The sequence below is a fragment of the Chiroxiphia lanceolata genome, chromosome 3 (genome assembly GCF_009829145.1).
Source record: "Chiroxiphia lanceolata isolate bChiLan1 chromosome 3, bChiLan1.pri, whole genome shotgun sequence".
NCBI lineage: Eukaryota > Metazoa > Chordata > Aves > Passeriformes > Pipridae > Chiroxiphia > Chiroxiphia lanceolata.
The window spans coordinates 70,938,095-70,957,254 of NC_045639.1; the positions used below are offsets into that span (position 1 = coordinate 70,938,095).

Sequence of the window (19,160 nt, forward strand, 5' to 3'; positions counted from 1 at the left end):
TCAGCGGGGTACAGTGGAAGAAGCTAACTAAGAACAAGCGTAAAAAGAACACTGGAAAGTACTTTAAATTCAATATATTTTTATTCTTTGTAAATACAATGAGTACAACTTTTTAACTTCACAAATCGGTTAATCCACTTTGTACAGGAAAAGTTTTACTCATTCTATGATAGTCCAAGTGCTGATCTTTCTCAGTGCTAGTTCCTAATAACAAATTTTGAAAAGTACAGCAGCTATCTTTAAATGTTTTTTTTTTCTACATTTTTCATACATCAAATAAGCAGCTTATAACGTTTTTGTGTGTGAGAGGGTATAGGTGAACAAGGCTTCAAAATTAGAACCTGGAGTATTCTAAAAAGGCAATGGAGATTTTTGGAAATTGTTAGCATTGTATCAGTCAACAACTTTTATTTCTTTGAAATAAAATTCCTTCCATTGATTTTTTTAATAGTCATTTCATTTCTCCACACATCTCATCGACAAAGAGTTTGGCCACCGTTGCCTTTGGTTTCAGCACTGTGCCAACGGGACAGCCAGCAGGTCACTGAAGCGGTCATCTCCATTGTATTTGGTTTTGCTGTTTTAGTCTTCCTTTCTTGACTTGTATCTTTTCAGGGGTGGGTGGGTGTGAATGTGTGTCTGTGTGTGTGGAAGAAGGAGGGAAGTTTGGGGAGGAAGTTTATAAAGCTCTTGTGTCTTTGAGATGTTAACTGAACAAATTGTGACATCCGCGTCAAAGATCACCAGTTCATTTTGTTGGAAGAATGGAGCTCCCATCGTAAGCTACTTTTTAATCAGTTTGAAGGCCACTTCATGATGTATTATAGCAGAAGCAATGTTTGGTAACCTGGTCTTAAATGTTGCCTATCGTATTAAAACATTTTCCCAACATAGGCTACTTTTAAAACAATTCTGAAGGCCACCACATCTTGTGTTACAACAGAAGCCAAGTTTGGTCACTCAGTTCCAAATACTGAACAAACTAAAGTACCTTCTTTCACATTTTGTCTCAGATCTGCCAGTTAAATGAGAGAATAGCAGAGTCTTTGTTAACTATGACTGGCATCTGAATTGCCTCCATCCTGTAGTAACAGGAATAGCAGCCAAATTCCAACCACTTTCACTTTTTCTGTAGAACAAAGCATTCTCTCCATGATCTAAATCACTCTGTTCAGAGCAGCAGAATCATATCTACTGGGGTGGTTTTTGTCAATGAGTTTAAGGGCTAAACGTTCCCAGGCTTATGCTTCCTGTAGATTTTGTTAGTTGAGGCTTATTCTCCATAGATAAAAGTTCTTCTCAAACTGTCCATCCTGATTGTTTATTTAAGGTATTTATATGTCACTGGATTTGTACATATCTGAAAGCAGTCTTGTAATTGGTACATTCCCAATGGTCTTTTTGAAAAACACTTCTTCTATTGTAGATGGACTAATTGAACGTAAGCTGGTTAAAAGCAATAAAAGTTTCCCAAACGACAGGGTTGTGTGGGATACCTGGGAGATGGAGAGAGAAAGAATGTTATTGAAGTTTTCAAGTATTTTTTTTCAGAGTAAGTATTTTATTTCATAGAAAAGGACTAACATTCAATAAACTGTACAGATGGTGCTACCTGTGCTAAAGCCCTGTGTTTTGTACTCATGTAAGAAGATTGACTCCAAGGAAATCTATATTGCTGTTAGCAGAATATAGAACAAAGTTTCTGAGTTTTGTTTAGCTCCTTTGTTTATTCCCCTAGAGCAATAGCAATATAAAGACTGGATCTGCTCTGATGTGTCCCTCATACGACAACTATGTTCTCGATGCAGTTCAGGGAAGAGCTTGACCTGTAATAACTACCCTCTCATTTAAAGTGCAGTTTAAACCTAGCCAGATTCTCATGGTAATCACTTTGCCCCTTTTTGGTTGACGTATGTATTGAATGCCAGTTGACATTTTTGAAGAAAATTTTAGTTAAAGAAGCTATGTTTATCCCAGGTAATGTGTTTGTGTACAGGATATTTTCCATCCTTTCTCCCAGGTTTTGAAGCCAACACAACATAGGATGTGCGTTCTAGCTGTGCTTACGCTGACTTTACACCAGCGATTCTCAAACTTCTGCTTACAGTGATCTCTCTGAAAGGAGGAGTAGATCGTTTGGAGAAATGTACTGCTTCTCCAGACTGCTGTTGAAATGTGCTGCTTCTCCTTGCATCCTGTTGACTCCACTGAAATCAAACAGCTGATACTGCTGTAACACTGGCAGGAAGGTAAATTCAAGCCTGAGGATGAAATGCAAGCTGAAAGCCCTCTCCCAGTGAAGTCAAAGTGACAGTCCTGTCAGTGGACTGCAGATTTTCTCTTGTAAAAGGCTATCTTTTACAACAGATATTGTTTAGCCCCAGTAGCTAAATACTTCCAGCAACATAGAAATGCAGCAGAAAAATTGCCATGCCTGGAATGGAAACAGTGGTTGTGTATTCCTCCCTGGCTTCTCTCTCCAACAGGTCCTGTCTCAGTCTTGGGAGCAATCTTCCCGGAAAAGGCCTTCCCTAAGAGCAGGAAGAGGCTGCTATGCAGCGGTTATTCTTTTTGTTCTGAAGCAGCCATAACTGGATGGAATTTGCATATTTACTCCCATCCTCCGTCAGGCCATTCCCTTTAGACTAATAGAAGTGATCAGAGACTGCTGCTGTCTAATCTCTGATGTGGAGTAGCCTTCTGCCTGACAGAGCTATTATGACAGCAAATCAAAGTTTCAGAAAGAAAAGATGGTATTGAAGTTTCTCTTTCAGGGCTCCCATCTCCCACTGTTCTCGTCTCATGGACCTTCACTGCAGCTAAACAACATAGATGTGGACTTTACAAGCCCTGTGACAACTCTCCCTGGGAGTCCTGAACCAACCAGGGCAGCGTTGCAGAAGATGTTGGGTAACACCTTCAGGCTTCTCCTCTGTCACTCGACTCTGAAGTGGTCCATAGCAGGAGGTTACTGATCTGTTCCCAGCCAGCTGTTCTAGAGTGTGGGGTTGTACTTTGCACATTTTCTGGGCTCACCCCCATACACTTTGTGGAATGACAGCTACAACTTCTACAGCGGGTTTTAAGATTTCTGTATCCTATGGAACTTGTCCTGAATTAGACAAGGGGAAATATTTTCTTCCCAGACAATGATTCTCATCACTCTCCCGCTGCACCAAAGTGGGATTCACAAGTTCTGGGGTTTTTGTTTCAACCCGAGCACAGACACAGGCTAGCATCTTGGAAGAGCCACTTAAGATCTTTGTGTCCTGATTTCTGTGTCTGCAATGTGGGGGAAATCATATGGGAATTGGAGATCATGGGTAAAAAGCACTCATACTGGTCTGAGATGTGAAGTTTTGAGCATCACTTTTAGAGGTATTTAATTGGATGAAGTGTAGAGGAAAATGTAGGCCTCTGAACTGCAAAGTTTTCCACAGCAGGTGTCACTTCCCAGGGGAAGATCTCTCCTATTAGCACTTTTCTGTTTGTTTAAATACACTGAAGTGCTGGAGCATACCCAAAGAAGGGCAACAAAACCAGTGAAGGGTCTAGAGCACAAGTCCTCTGAGCAACAGCTGAGAGGGCTGGGGTTGTTCAGTCTGAAGTAAAGGAAGGAGGGGAGACCTTACCACTCTACCTGAAAGGAATTTGTAGTGAGTTGGGTTTTGGTATCTTCTCCCAAATAGCAAGCAGAGGAAACAGCCTCAAGTTGCACCAAGGAAAGTTTAGATTGAATATTAGGAAAAATTTCTTCCCCAAAAGGGTTGTCAAGCATTGGAACAGACTGCCCAGGGAAGTGGTGGAGTCACCATCCCTGAAGGTATTTAAAAGACATGTAAATCTGGCACTTGGGGACATGATTTAGTGGTGGACTTGGCAGTGTTAAGTTAATGACTGAATTTGATGATTTGAAGGGTCTTTTCTGACATTTTCTGTAGTTCTCTTCCATCAGGAAATGCCAAATGCCAGCAGGCTGACAGCCAGTGAATACTTGCTGTAACAGCCCAGTCCCCACTTCAGTCAGTGCAAATGTCATCTTCAGTACAGTGAGAGTAGGATTTTACCCCTACACCTGCCAGAAATATTGAGAGAAGACACCACTCACCTGGTATGAATGTAGCTGTTCAGAGTGAGCTGGGCTTCATCTTGAAGGGCTGCTATGGCAGCAGCATTTCGGAAACTCCTCAGTTCAGAACCACTGTGTGTGGGCACTGGAAAGCAGATCAGTTACTAGTTCAGCTTGACTCTTGGGTGGGTCAAAACAAGTTCAGCTAGTGCTATCAACGGAAATTAAATGTTCCTATTAGTTTCCTAGCGTTCCACTGTCAGTCTTTCAAAATGCAGCACTGACTACTGGAATTCAATACGGGGAAATCCATCGGGTGATACAAAGCTGTATCTGGCTTAAAACATAATTTTTTTCTTTAAAGTAGCAACCTCATAGTCACCAGACCAGATGAGCAAGAGATTCTTTCTGCTTACCAGCTTTGAAAGTGACGATGCATTTAAGACAGGCAAATTCAGTAGCATCTAGCCGAAGTTGTCTAAATCTAGCCACAACCTCCTGTAAAGCCTGTATTTCTGAAATAATTTTATTCAGCTTCTGAGAATCTGTATTGTCACCATTCATGCCTAAAACAGAAACAGATGAAATAAATAATATTAAAGGCATTTCCTTTATTTTATATTGATTTCTGACAAAATCCTCTGTATCAATATCCACTCTATTGTCACACTTGTCTATCTGGTTCCATGTAAACTGACTATATTGTATGAAAGTTAATATAAAATCTTCTCTTGGATGATAACAAACACAGTAATTTGCATTTAAATGACAATGCAAGCGGTCATGAATACAACAAAACAACATTATTTGCATTTAAATATAGATTTATAAATGACAGGTATGTTCTATTGTTCAGTAGGAATTTGTTATTCTTTACATGTTGTTCTTTTTTCAGTAATGTATTTTTATGGTAATTTTTGTAACAAAGTCATTAAATTGTGCAATTCTTACCAGATACAGCCAGTAGAGTGTTAGCATCAACTGGAATGGCCCATTGTGCTATTCCTAGAACAAACAGTTCTCTCCAAGCATCTTCCAAAAGCATCAGCTGTCATACAATAGATGTACAATATAACATAGTGTATAATTTATAGATTTATAAACAATTTAAATATGTAAATTTCTGTTATTTTAAAAACTACTTCAAATGCCTGTCATGGTATTTTCCCCACAGCATTCATTAGCTCTTCTCTTAGGTTTTTGAGAAGGTGTCTAGAAAAAAGTCTGTGCATTGTGGAAAAACACTGAGCGTTGGCTCACTGTGCACCATGTTGTGGACCAAAAGGGAAGGCGAGAGAGGAGAGTGAGAATTCCTTCCCCAAGAGTTTGCTCACAACGTGAACACACTTGCCTTTGTTTCTCAGCATGGTATGGGCTCTCTGCTCCTCTCTCTCACACATATAATTGTTCTAGGACAGCTTGGATGAGTGCTTTCCTCTTGCTCTCTAGGGATTACACTCCTTTCCCTTGGGAAGACTGAATTTGTGAAAAAAAGCCTGGACAGCATCCTGCATCAGTGTAGGGAGCACTGCTTTAGATCACATATGTATCTTACAGCCCCTTCCTTACTAAGCAAGTCTTTAGCTCTGTCAAGTACAGCATCTGGACACACATGGAGTTTCTCAGTGTCACCTGTTTTCCTGGTTTTTTTTGCTCAAAATCACTCAGAAATTCCAGGCACTGAGCTGTTGCCTTTCAGAGATGTGAATACCCAGGCACCTACACTGACAGCATTGCTGATTCTTTGCCACTTTTGCATGTTGTATGCCTGTATGGAGGATGTGTTTGTCTCTGTTTGGAGGCAATGCTTTTCATTTCCATGAAGAGTCAGTGGTGCATTTGAAGAGGAGAAAAGACTTCTGGAAATGCAGACTGGCAAAGCCAGTCATTTTTAATCTTGAGGGCATCTAGGGTTGTTAGCCCAGACCAACTCTTAAGAGACATTTGGAGGACCCTCAGTTCAGCTGAAGTTCATGGTCCAAAGGGCATGTTGTGATGCATACACATTGCTGGGACCTTGTGCCCCACAATAGGGTGGGAGAGACTTGGAGGGATGAGAACTGGAGTGGAGTAGGGAGGTGTGGAGTAGGGAGGTATCTTCTAGCAGCTCCATGCAGTGAAAACAGATTTTCCAAAACTCATGCAGCAAAAAACCCCAAATCGAAACAAGCCCCCCAAAACCTACAAAAATTAACGTTGCTATGGTCCCTGAAAGTATCAGCAGCGTAGCTTTTTAGGAAAATAGGAAGGTGGGCATTTTAAGTCTATGAAGAGTCTCTAAGGAAGAACAAAGTAAAAAAAGATGTTGTACCAAATTAATGATTATTTCCTTAGAATCAGATATGTGAAAATAATAGCTGATACAGAAAGCATCAATAAAAATAATCCTTCATCGATGTGCGAATTCTTAACAGTATTGCTGTTCAGGGCAGTGTTATTTGTTGCCAACCAATAGGACAAGAGGCAACGGGCAGAAACTGATGCATGGGAAGTTTCATGAGGAAGAACTTTACTGTGCAGATGACCGAGCATTGAGCTCAGAGAGTCCACCTCATCAGAGATACTCAAGAACCACCTGGACCCAATCCTGTGTCATGTGTTCCCTGCTTGAGCAGGAAGGCTGGACTGGGTGACCCACTGTGGTACCTCCCAGCCTATGATTCTCAGATTACAAGTTTTAATTCCCCCTTTTCTGTTCTGAATGGGATGAAGAGTTCTCAGAATCCCTGCTCTCAATTGTCACTGTAGGGTTATGTCCATTTTGTGCCTTTTTGTGCTATGTGCTTTGCAGAACTTCTACATAACCTAAGGAAATTTTGACAGGAAGGTCTTTCTGTCACTGTTTGCACACAGTTACTGTTTGAAATACTTACATTGTATTTCACAGTATGAAAAACTACCGAGATTATTTTATGAAATGTGGGGGAGGCAGTGTTTGTCTAGAGTCTAGTGCCCATCTTAACTCTGTTCTGAGAGCAGATGCAACCACTGCAACCTGTGAACCCAGCCCCTCCTCTAGATAATCCTGCCTGATGGATGGGCAGGTTTCTGTATGACATAGGAAATGATTCACCAGCCTTTCATTTGCGTTTGTAAAACTTTTTTGTCATTCATTCATGCAGATACAATGGTAATGAATGGTGGTTTCTGGAAGATATCAATTTCATATGTTCTTTCCCACTAAGTCTTTAAAGTCAGAAGACTTTAGAAATAAGAGACTACTCCAATAGCTAAAGCTTTCTTCATGCCTATGCATAAGTTTGTAAAACCACTAATTAAAATGATTCATGCTGAAGTCATACTCAGCCCTCCTTCTTCAAAGAAAAAACAAATACTGGGCTGTCTGAAGGACTGGGTTTTGCTTCTTAATCAACCCCATCCTTAGAGTGACATTTTGTTGGTGATGTGCATTGGGCCAACCTGTCTCACAGGCAAAATGTACAGGTATGCAGGATAGCAGAACTAGAAGTACAGTATTTTTGTTTGTGTGGCTTCCAGTTCATGATGGATTTATCTGTATGGATCTAGGGAAGGGATGCACCCTCTGTTTTACCAGGGGGAAGTGACTCAGCAATCCTCAGACTTGTGTTTTATCAGCAAATTAATTTCTATCTATTTCCTTGCCTTCAAGACGAAACTGTCTCAGAGTCCTGAAATCACAGTGCACTTGCCTTTTTAGAAGAGCACAAAAAAACCCCTAAAATTCAGAAAAAGGTTTTAGAGTCTCCTCAGGCAGATGTCAGGGATACAAAAAGAGAAGTGCAGACATTTACAGCTGGGCCATTTGTCAAATTAAATAATGCAATAGCACTGTTATAAAAAATCAACAGTATGATTATTTATGAAATAAAGTGATTAAAATCAGTTATTTCTTCTCCAGCTCTCCTAAATATGTCAGGGGAATCATTCGGAAAGAAGCCCAAGTCAAAGTGTTAGAGCTGAGCAGCTCTGAGTTTTGAGGAAGCTGGCTTGCAATGAGGAAGTCAAGATAATGTTAAGGAAAGGCTGGGTTTTTAACTAATGTTAGTCCCTGATATGATACTGAAAGAGTCAGTGGGTTATTTAACAGGAGCACTGTGGTATCTATGGTAGATAAGCAGGCCTTGCTGTTTGTGGCATGTGCAATGGAGACTTCCCTTGCTCCCAAATCCTGCTGCCCCCTCCTCTGCACACTAACAGAGATGCATAGGGAAATGTGCCCCTATAATGTCAAATAAAGCCTTTGCCTAGGGAGTCTGCTGTGGACATCACTGGTCTAGAGATGGACTCAGTCTCCACCTGTTTGTTGGGGCTGGGGCTGGGGCTGGGGCTGGAGCAACACACCTGCTTCTTGTTCCTGATATTTGAGCCTGTTTCTTTGGTTGCTTGGTGTGACAGACCCAGTGCTCCACAGGAGTAGTGCCAGCAGAAGATGTGATTAGAGAGCAGCATTCCACACTGAGATTATTATCTTCCTAACAGTGCTTGTGATCTCCTGGGCCCTGTGTCATCACTTCCCTCATCCTCACTGCATAGCAGTGGAGCTGAGCAGCATTCCCTTTGTGTAACTTCCAGACAAGGATTTCAAAACATGGGTTTGGTGCTAGAAAAAAAATTTTATATACCTTAGCCTTATATCACATTGTGACCACCATGATTTACCTTTAGATAAAAACACTATTGGTTTCCTAAGAAATTATTTCTTTTAGTTCTTTGCATATCATATACAACATTTGCAACGTGCATCTGTGGAAAGAAACTAGTTCCCCTGATAACTGCTATGTAACATCTAGACTGCTGTGTAACATCTAAGGCACAATTTTTCGAGTAACCACTTTGGTAAATTAGCTCAATCATATCAAAGTATTAGATATCTTTTATGACTGGGGCTTTGGGTAGGTTTCCACTCTTCCATTTTATAATTGTGTGATTACTTTTTTAAAAATTGGTGCATTATACAAAGCACACTGAGTCCTCATCAAGAATCAAGTCATTAAGACATTGCTTCAGCTTGTATGGTGCACATATGATTTATTCAAGGTAAAGGTGAATTGTCATAGAGGAAAACAAAACACATTAGGGAAGATTGTAATTAATGGGGAAAAATACTGGGGGCTGGCCAAATACTGCTTCCACCATATTAATGTAATTGTAAGTTCACTGAAGCCAAGGTGAATAAGAAAAAAATGTTGGCTGTGTAAACAGTTGAGAGGAGAGCAGGAGCAGGAGAAGGTGAAGAAGGAGGAGGTAGAGGAGGTGATGGAGGAGGAGGAGAAATGGTCTTCAGAAACCCTTTAGTCATATCCTGAGGCTATATGCTTAAATAAGCATTTCTCATCCCAAAATAGCAAAGTAAGATGCTGTTTCCTATTTTATGGAGGGAATAGTTGTCCCACAAGTAGAGAAAGAGTTTTGGCATGCTAAGCTTGGTCTGCAGCCTGGTGATTTCTCCTCTGAACCTTGCCCTCCCATAATAGTCACTTTATATTAGATTTTTTTTTTGTTTGATTGATTTTTGCTTGCTTCATGAAATAAAAGTTGGAGGAAAGCAGTTTCTAAATCACTGCCTGATTTTCAGGGACAGACCTAAATTCTACTGTGAACTTCAGAACTGCTGAAGTCCATTACAGATTTTGAGGTCTAGGGCTGGAAGTTCAGGACCCTATCTGAGATCTGAGACTTTAACAAGCAGACCAGGCTGATGCCACTCCTACTGCAGGTGCCTTACCTGGTCTTGTAAGGACAAGGTGGAGAAGGCTGGGACACTCTTGGCCCACTTGATGCTCATGAACAGAAGTCTGGCTGCTGACTCGCAGACGGATTCAGTGGCCACTTCGTAAAGGTACATAGGGGTACCGTTGACTTCATGTGGGTACTAATGTCAAAAAGAAAATAAAGCAACTTCATACAGTGTCACCAAGGCAGTCTCATCTTCCTCTCCCCTACAGCTGCCATTCTGTGCATCAAACTCATGCTCAGTGCAGAGTGTGCACTCTCCTGTTCCGCAAGCAGAGGGCATTGCTTGCAGTGAGCTCACTCCAAACTGCTCCCTGCTGCTTATCCGCTTGGATGAGCTGTACTACAGAAACAGTTTGGAGGAAAAGACTGAAGGGAGAATGAAATTATTATATTGGGGGGGGGGAAGTATGAAAATGAAGCGTTATCCTTTACTCTGTTACACACTCACACATCTTTGATAGCAGAGTTAGAAGAATACAAATTTGATTAAGAATTTGTGGTTTGTAACCTTGCTTCAGAAGCTGATTTAGCATTCCAACCCTGCTCAGCAAAGCAGTAAGCACTCACTTAGCCTTAACCTTGATCTTACTCCCTGACTGCAACAGGCCGTAAGTAAATGAGTAGAGCTAAACATAACTATCTAAAGGCTGTGTCGGGTTGGAAGGGAGTTATGTTTTCAAGTGTGTGCTACATTTTCTTGCCAAATAACTTCTGATTCTGTGTTTTCCAAAATTACCATGTAAAACTATATATTGTGACCACATTCATGATGGGTTCTGCCAAGCTACCAACTCTCAAAATGCAGAACTATTTAAGCCGTCTCTTCTGTGATTTTCTAGATGCAGTGAATATGTAAAATACCATTGCAAATGGGCTAATGAAAAACATCACCTCACAGCTAATTCCTGTGCAGTTGAGGCCACATCAGTGCCTCCACTGGTCTGCTTAGGAAATGTCACAACCAAGAAGTACAGAGCCAGTTTAGCTAAGTTTGTTTTTTGTGTCTATGTGGACAAGCTACAGGCTTTGGTCAGTACACATAGTACTTTCTGGACTATACCACCATGGAGATGGGCATTTTGCTGAAGAAAACTCAATGATTGCATGCCTTGTGAAACAATTTGTTTAAAACTGACTTGTGGATGGGCTCCAGGCAGGAATAGCACTTCTGCAACCATTAAGGTGTAAGAATGAAGGAGAGACAGGGTTCGTATGGAGCAGGTTATCAGTCAGTGCTGCTGCTCACCCCTTCTGCAGAGGGCTTCTCATCCTGTGCACCTCATCTCTTCAGGGCTTTAGGGATATAATAAAAGTCCCCACCACAACCCTCAGAGCCTCAAGCCTTGCTCTTTGCCATGTCTATCCCAGAGGCAGGAAGGAGCTGACAGGTTGCAGGCACCCTGGTCTGCAGGCCTGCTGAGGGCCAGAGCAGTGGCTGACCTTTGGGGTGGGCTGTGCCAGGCCCACCAGAGCCTGTCTCTCTGGAGTGCCAGTGACGGTGGCCAGCTCCAGGCCATGGGGCTCCAGCTGGGAGACGGCGGTGAAGAAAGCGGGTGCTGGCAGGGCAGCAGTGGGGAAGTGTGGGGTGCCGCCGCTCTCCTCCTTGTGCCCACGAAAGTAGAGGGCCACCTGCTTCCGTATTGTCGACGTCCGGGGGCCCCGCTCGTGCTGCACCGCTGTGGGGCACCAAGGAGAGATGAGGGAGTCACCAGAGGGTTCCACATTGGGTACCCTGCACTACTCGGCTGGGCTTCCCTCCCTCCTTGCAATTTTCTCGTGCCCCTTGCCCAAGAGATGTCTCGGGAGAAATGTCCGAGGCTGTCGCAGGGTGGGGGGGTTACTGGGGGCCAGGGCAAGGATACACCAGAATGACACAGTGCTCCACAGTTCAGAGCAACTCTGTCCTGCTGCCCTGCCACCCCGGCCCCGGGAGAGGGGGAGCAGGTACCATCTTTGTTCATGTTGACCTCCAAGCACTTCTTCAGCCGGCAGGCTCGGCACTGGTTCCTGTGCGTCTTGTCCACCGGACAGCCTCCCTGCAACACAGCCAGCCGTCGGGCCGGGGGCAGCAGCGCGCCCATCCCGCCGGCTCCCAACACCCTCCCCGCGGCGGCGGGCACAGAGGGGCCGCCCTTGGGTGCGTCGGGCCGGGCCGGGCCGGGCGCTCGGCCCCGGGATAGGGCGGGCCGGGCCGCCTTCAGCACCCGAGACAGCGACGGCGGTGCCGCCCCCTCGGGGCGCCCCGGTGCCCTGAGCCCCACTGCGCCTTCCCAGCCCCACGTCCCCGTGGGGACGGTCCGCGGGTGGAAAGGAGCGCGGCCGGAGCGGGAAGGCGAAAAGCGAGGCTGCCTCGGGCCAGTCGCGGGAACGACACGCCGGCATGTAAACTGATGGTTGTCTATCTCCCGGCCATGTACTGAGGCTTATGGAAGGCTGCCCCTCTCTGTCCCTTCATAACGAGAAGATGTACTGGCTGCGACCTCCCCCAGCCCGCATCCCTCCGCCTCCCTACGCATCCCCTCGGCCTCTCCGGTGGGCTGGGGCGGGGGGGCGTGCGGGGGACAGGCGGGCTGGGACATCCAGCGCCCGGCCTCGCCCGGCACCCCCTGGGAAGGGAGGATGAGACTGCAGGGTGCTGCGCCTTGCTTGCTGCGGGTGTCTGTTGGCGAGGGGAGGGCAATACGGACCCTTGGGGAAATGCAGGGTGCAGGCGGTGAGGGGGATGCTCTGCGGCTGGTACCTGATTTCCTGATTTGCAAACATAGGTCCTATTCCTCCTGATGCTCCGCTTGAAAAATCCCGAGCACCCATCGCAGGCGTACACCCCATAGTGCTTCCCGGAGCTGCGGTCCCCACACACTTTGCAAGGGATGTCTAAGATGCGACCTGAAAGCAGAGAAGGGAAAGAGGGAAAGAGAGCGCTCAGCAATCTGACCTCCGGAGAGATTAGCCCCAGAGCCGCAGTACAAGCAAATAACGAAGTGATTTTATAGCCAACTTTCTTTTCCTTGAGCAAGTGTCAGTCTTCTACAATGAGCATTATTCATGCCCCACTACGTTTATTTGGATCTTCTATAATCGCCAAGACCCATTTTGGAAGGGAAGATTACAGCAGCGGGAGCAGCAGACTTGCCCGCTAGAAATGAGGATGAGGAGGGTGGGGAGGGAATTGCGGGGATTTAGGGGGAGTGTTTCCTTCGTTTTCTGGCGCACGGCAAACAAAGGTCGGCACTTTCCCTGGGCAGGAGAGCGGTCAGGAGACCGAAGCACAGAATTAAACCAAAACAAAATAAAATGACCAGGAAGCCAAGTAATCTCCTCTCCCCGCTAGCAACCCAGGGAAAGGGGGTTGGTTTCTGTCGCAGAGAGGGCGTGCCATTTTCTTCACCTCAAAACCTGCACCAAAACTTTCCGCCTCGTTTTTGTGAGCGGAGGAGTCTGCGGGCGAGCTTGGGTGCGAGTCTGCAGGGCGGGCAGCGCCCCTCCGCTCCGCTCCGCCTCTCCTGCAGCCCCCTCTCCACCAGACGCTGCTTTCACACCGGCTTTGACTAGAATTGCAAATGCTCTGAGGGGGATGCAAAAACTCGTAGAGAGAGTATTGCAGCCCCGTTCAAGAAACCCGCCAAAACCCCGCTCGGCTTCTGCCATTTCTATGGTTTTTTCTTCTCTCTTCTATTCTTTTTTCTTTTTCCTTTTTTTTTTCTTTTTCTTTTTTTTCTTTTTCTTTTTCTTTTTCTTTTTTCTTTTTATTTTTATTTTTTTTTGTTTTGGTTTTTCTTTTTTTTTATTTTTATTTTTATTTTTGTTTTTATTTTTCTTTTTGTTTTTCTCTTTATTTTACTTTTTGTTTTTCTCTTTATTTTTCTTTTGATTTTTCTCTTTATTTTTCTTTTTTTCTTTTCTTCTCTTTTTATTTCTCCTTATATTTTTCTTTTTATTTTTCTTTTTCTTTTTTCTTGCTTCTCTTCTCTTCTCTTCTCTTCTCTTCTCTTCTCTTCTCTTCTCTTCTCTTCTCTTCTCTTCTCTTCTCTTCTCTTCTCTTCTCTTCTCTTCTCTTCTCTTCTCTTCTCTTCTCTTCTCTTCTCTTCTCTTCTCTTCTCTTCTCTTCTCTTCTCTTCTCTTCTCTTCTCTTCTCTTCTCTTCTCTCTCCTCTCTTTTTCTTCCCTCTGCCTCAAACAGTCTTCTTCTCTCCTACCAGAACTTAAGCTGGAAATTCAGTTCTCTCACGAAACCTTGGTCTCCAAACTCCAATGAAGAGCTCTCGAGACCATTATCTTTGTTTGGAAGTAGTTCGGGAGAGCCCCGGCTATGGGGGTTGAGGATGAAGGCTGGAGGGGTAAAAGCAGCAGCTTGCGGAGCGGTGCGGAGCGCTGCTACGGGACGGGAGGGGGCAATGGAAACAGGCCGCAGGGGCTCCCTAGAGAATTTAGGAGTCGGAGATACTTTCAGACATGTCTACGCTAAGGCTCTAAGACAATGCCTGCTGGCAGACAATAGGGACATTAGATAAAGTGTTAACTTAATGATTTTTCCCATTGAAACTCGTTTGACTGCCTCCAATGAGCACAAGCTGCCAGCTTCTCCCCTAAATGAAACCCGACAGCTGCTATACACAACACGGTGAGAGGGACGGGGATTAGGTTAGGGACTGCGAGAGGGAGGGGTGGAGGAGGGAAGGAAGGTGGGAGGGAGGGAGAGGGGTTAAAGAATAGAAAACTTTTACGCAATTAATAAGGAGCGCAGCTGAAGGATGCCCCCCCGAACCACTGCCTGCGAGCAAACCGCGGCTTTGGAGCTGCAGGTAGGCGCCCGTGAGGAGGGCTGAGGCCAAGGCACCATTTCTGGGAGTGTGTAATTACAAGCCCTCCTTGCCACCTGCCTATTGGGGCACCAGTGACCCGTCAAAAAGTGTAGCATGGGAATTCGGATATCGCACAATGCCAACGGGGGGAAAGCGCTCGACTTCCCTCTCCAGTCCTTAGCATCCACGGGGAGAGAGAGGGTCCACACGCACGCACACAAAGGAGGAGGAGGAGGAGGAGGGGCAGGCTGGGGGTGGGGGGAGAGACACTGGAGCGATACGTGCAGCGTTGGTGCATCCCGGTGTGGAGCCCGGCACTGCCGCGCTGCCCCCACGCACCCCGGTCCACCGCAGCTCGCGGTGCCGGGACCCCGCTCCGCTCCTCTTCCCTTGCCAGCGGTTCCCAGCCTCGGCCGCGCAGCCGAGCCTGCTATGGGACCGCTGTTCCCCCTGGGGCACCGGACAGCCACGGGGGTCCCTGCTTCCCCGGCTGGCCTGCGGTGCGGGGCAGCCAGCTCGGCTCCGCTGGCGCTAAAGTCGTGCGGTGGAGAGGGAAGAAACTTGGGTTACTTTTAAAAAATAGTTTTCCCCAGACGGATTTTATGTTTTGGAGCTGTTTTGAAAAATCCTAAGCACTATCTAGGTACATATCCACATCATGTATGTAAACATATTTTCTGTATATCCTTTACACGCCTACATATTCGGTCTATAAAACACGAGCGCCTGGAGCACCTCGCCAAACCCACATAAACACGTTTCCAGCCGCCAGAGCGGTTCGGCCGGTCCGCTGAGCTCCGTGGACCTTGGCGAGGCGGAGGACGGGGAGAGGGGACATGGTAGAGGGAGCGGCTGGGCCCCCCGTTTCGCGAGTCTGCGTGGCCGCCCCGTCCCGCCGCCCGCCCGCAGCCCCGGCCGCGATCTGCGCTCCCCCCCCCACCCCCAACCCCAATCCCTGCCCCGCAGGGGCTGTTATGAGAAAACTTTCGTGCAGGGCGAAATATGAAATAAGTAGACGGGTAAGAGGCAGGGCGGGGGGTGGGAAGAGAAAAATGTAAGCTTGACACGGGGTCATGCGATAACTGATTAACTCTGTTTAAAAGCGCTCCGGTTCCCCGAGGTACCGCTTCGTCTCGGAAGTTTTAGCGCTAAGAAAATGGGATTTCTGTTCAGCGGGGAAACCGTTTTGAACATCCCACGACAGGGGGTCCTTGGGGGCTTTTTTTTGTGTCATAATTGCTTAAAGGATATATGGCAGTCCCGATTACTGTAATTACCATCAGAGGCTGTTGAAAGAAGTTAGTCTGGGCTCGGGGGACGGCGGGATGGGGTCTTGTTACCACCCAGGCTGATATCGCAGCTGACATCGCCAGGCGCCCACCGGCGGGCAGAAAAGCCAGGACGCAGCTCCCTTGTCCAGGAACCCCCTAGGACCCTCAGGATCGCGCCCAGGCCCCAGGACAGCTCGTCGGGCTTGCATGCGCTGCCGAGCCCGGCTGAGATCGGGTCCCGGCCCTGAGCGAGGCCACGCGTGTGCCCGTCCCCGTGGGGTTTGGCCGAGTCGGACCTGGGGGTCCCTTTCAGGAGGTCCCCGGGGTCAGGGGTCATCGAGCGGTGAAAGCGGCGGCAGTGGCCCAGGGTCGCCCAGCGCCGTGCGGCCGGAGGGGCGGTCCAGCCTGGCGGGTTTTCTCCTTCGCAAAATGTCTCCAGCAGAAGCTGCGGCGTCTTTTGGGGACAAGGCTCCCCGACCCTTCCTGCCCCTTCCCTGGCACTCAGAAAGCTGCCAGAAGCCCCGACAATGTCCCAGTGCGGCTGCCCCACGGGCCCGATCCCGCTCCGACTGCCTCGCACTTCCCGAGCAGCCTCGGGCAGTGCAGCTGGCGGAACCAGCCCCCGGCCACTGCAGGTTTTTGGCCCCTGCCCCCTCCTCTCCCCCGGTTAGCCCCTTAGCACCTCGACTACATTTTTTTTTTCCCCCTCGGGCGGCTGGCTCGGAAAGGTGCCGCACTCAGCCCCAAGGAGGAAGAAATAAAACCAGCCCACGCCGAAGCGGCGGCAGCTCGGCCGCAGCGCCGGGGGCTCCGCGCCGCTCGCCTCCTCCACGCGCGACCTCCGCGCCGAGGCCCCCGGCTGTCCCCCGGCCCTGCTGCGCCCCCCTCCCTCCTTCCCGGCTTCCCGGCCCCCGCGGACAAAGGGCGGACCCGGGTCAAAATAATGGAGGACAGCGGCGAGGAGAAGGCCTCGGGGCTGGCTAGAGGCGGCCGGTGGCAGGTACCACGGCGGGTTCCTCACGGCTCTGACTCCCTTTTTCCGGCGTTCCGCAACCCCGGGAGCCCGTCGGAGCGCAGAGGAAATAGCTGTCCGATCCATCACTTGTCAGACATTAAATTGGATTGGGTATTTCCCCCCCCCCTTTGTTACTGACTCCATCCATATTACAAACTTCGAAAGTCCCATTGGGATTATACGGATTGAGCCATTCTGTAAGAGAGGTTAGTCATGCTTTAAATTCTCCAGTTATGAGGTGCATGGATTTAGGATTAAGGAAAATGTGACTTTTAAGTTGTTTCTGCTTTCCTCGTTGCAGGATTATTTGTTGTAACTGGGAATGGTGTGCAAAGTATTGCATTTAAATCCTCCTTCAACTGAGTTGCTTGCGCGATTCCGTGTAATTGAGTGACCGGAGTTTCAAACTCTTAAAAAGAAATTATTATGTCGCAGAAGGTTGCATAAAGTCCGTGAGAAAAGCAGCACGTTTCAACGCCGTAAAGCCATTTAAACCCAAACCTTCATACTTCCACCCCAGTACCGGAGACGTGCACACAGCCACCCGAGCCCCGGCGGGACCAGCCCCCCTCCCCGCCGCCGGCAGAGCCGCCTTCCCCAGGGCTCGCTGCCCACCGGCTTCTGCCCCGCTTCCCGGCGCGGAAGGCCAGGGCGTGCAGCTGAAAAGCTTTACTTTTTGTAAAACCCTGGGCCCAAACTCTATCGGGGCAACACAGAGCCTATATATTCGTTGCCACTCCGGTTGGAAATATACACTTCTTTTTCAATTGGGTGGGGGTGGCGGGGAGGGAGGGGGGATGCAAACCCAAGCCACAGCCCCCCCTCCCCTTCCTCTCCCTCCCCTCCACCTCCCGCCCCCCAGGCCAGGCTGCAGCCGGGCTCGGAAAGGCTGCTCGAAGTCTCCACCGCGTTATTACCCACTTGTTGATCCCGCCGGCTTGCTCATGCTCGAAGCCCCCGGGAGTCGTTAAACTCGGGGTGAAGCGTCGGCGCCGGGGCGAGGCGGTGCGGCCCCCCCGGAGCGCCCCCTGCTCCGCGGGGCAGGTGCCTCCCTTGGGCGCTCACTGCTGGCTCCGCCGCTGGGGCCGGCACATCGTCGCCGAGGCCCCGCTCCCCGGCAATGTCCTCCCGAGGGACGGGGACACGCTGCGGGGACGCGGCGAGGGGAAAAGGAAAAAAAAAAAAAAGTGGAGCAAAATGAAAAAAAAAAAAAGGAAAGCCGAAAATAAGGCAAAGAAAAATAGCAACGAAGCGACCCAAAGTCGGCGGCCGCTCGCTGCCCCCCTTCGAGCAGATGCTCTCGGGACCCCGGGAGGGTGCAGGGGGTGCGACTGTGATCGCCACTGCGCTCCTGGAAGGCAAGCGAGAGCCACAGCAGCCAGGACAACAATGAGGCGAAAGAGAAGGTAGGATGGGGAGCGGGGCTCTGCGTCGAGCGCCTCGGTGCAACGAGCAGGGAGATCAGAGCCTGGAAAAATAATGGAAGGGGGGAAAAGGCGTCAGAGGAGGCAGTCTCTGCCTCTCAGAAACTGAATGGTATAAAAAGGGAAAGGTTTCCAGAAGTTCATTACACTGGCTGACTTCGCGCTTTGAGCTCCAGGCTTCAGCCCCTATAATATCGGCAGAGAGGCTGTGACAGGCAGCGGCGGGGAGGGGAGAGGGACGCCCCTTGCCCACTGAGCTTCCCTCGCTTTCCCCCCAACTCCTGCCGCCGCGTGACGTCACCCCGCGCTGGGAAGGGGAGGGGGCAGGGAGGGGGTTAAATGCTAATGATATTAATGAACCCCCGAGCGGCTTCCACACAAAATACAGCGGCTGCCGAGACGATTCCGCCTCCACACTCGCCTTGTGCCCTCACTGTCATAAAAAAGGACACCCCCCAGAAAAAAAAAAAAAAAAAAAAAGGAAAGAAAAGGAAAAAAGAGGAGACAAAAGAGAAAGCAGAAAGAACGGATCAAGATCCCGTTTCTTTCGCATTTTCCCGTGCTGAGGTGGGGCCCGCCTGTGGCTCGCCCCTGCCCTTGCCCTTGCCCCGGCCCGGGCACGGCTGTGCTGGCATCCGGCGGGGCAGGGCGGGGACCGGGCCGGGGCTGCGAGCTGGACCGGGCCCCACCGAGCCTACAGCCTTCCCACCGGGCAGCCGGACCTCCATGCTGCCGAGGGAGCCGGAGGCTGGCACGGGGGGAGCAAGGCCGGCGCACGGCGGGGTTTGCAAGGCGAGTGGGGGCGGCTGCCGCTTCCCGCTCCCCGGCGCCGGGACTTGTTGCACGACGGCCGTGCCAGGAG

At 48.4% G+C, this 19,160-nt stretch overlaps 1 protein-coding gene across 1 annotated transcript; it reads right to left on the minus strand.

Annotated features, from left to right (window-relative positions):
• Positions 1-62: 62 nt before the first annotated feature.
• NR2E1 (nuclear receptor subfamily 2 group E member 1) lies at positions 63-18,062 on the minus strand. Its single transcript, XM_032682071.1, is given in 10 exon segments — positions 63-1,477; positions 1,480-1,496; positions 4,109-4,214; positions 4,486-4,635; positions 5,021-5,117; positions 9,777-9,923; positions 11,228-11,463; positions 11,736-11,823; positions 12,528-12,673; positions 17,796-18,062. Coding segments are annotated over 10 exon segments (1,155 nt in total). The 5' UTR covers positions 17,821-18,062; the 3' UTR covers positions 63-1,334.
• Positions 18,063-19,160: the final 1,098 nt, after the last annotated feature.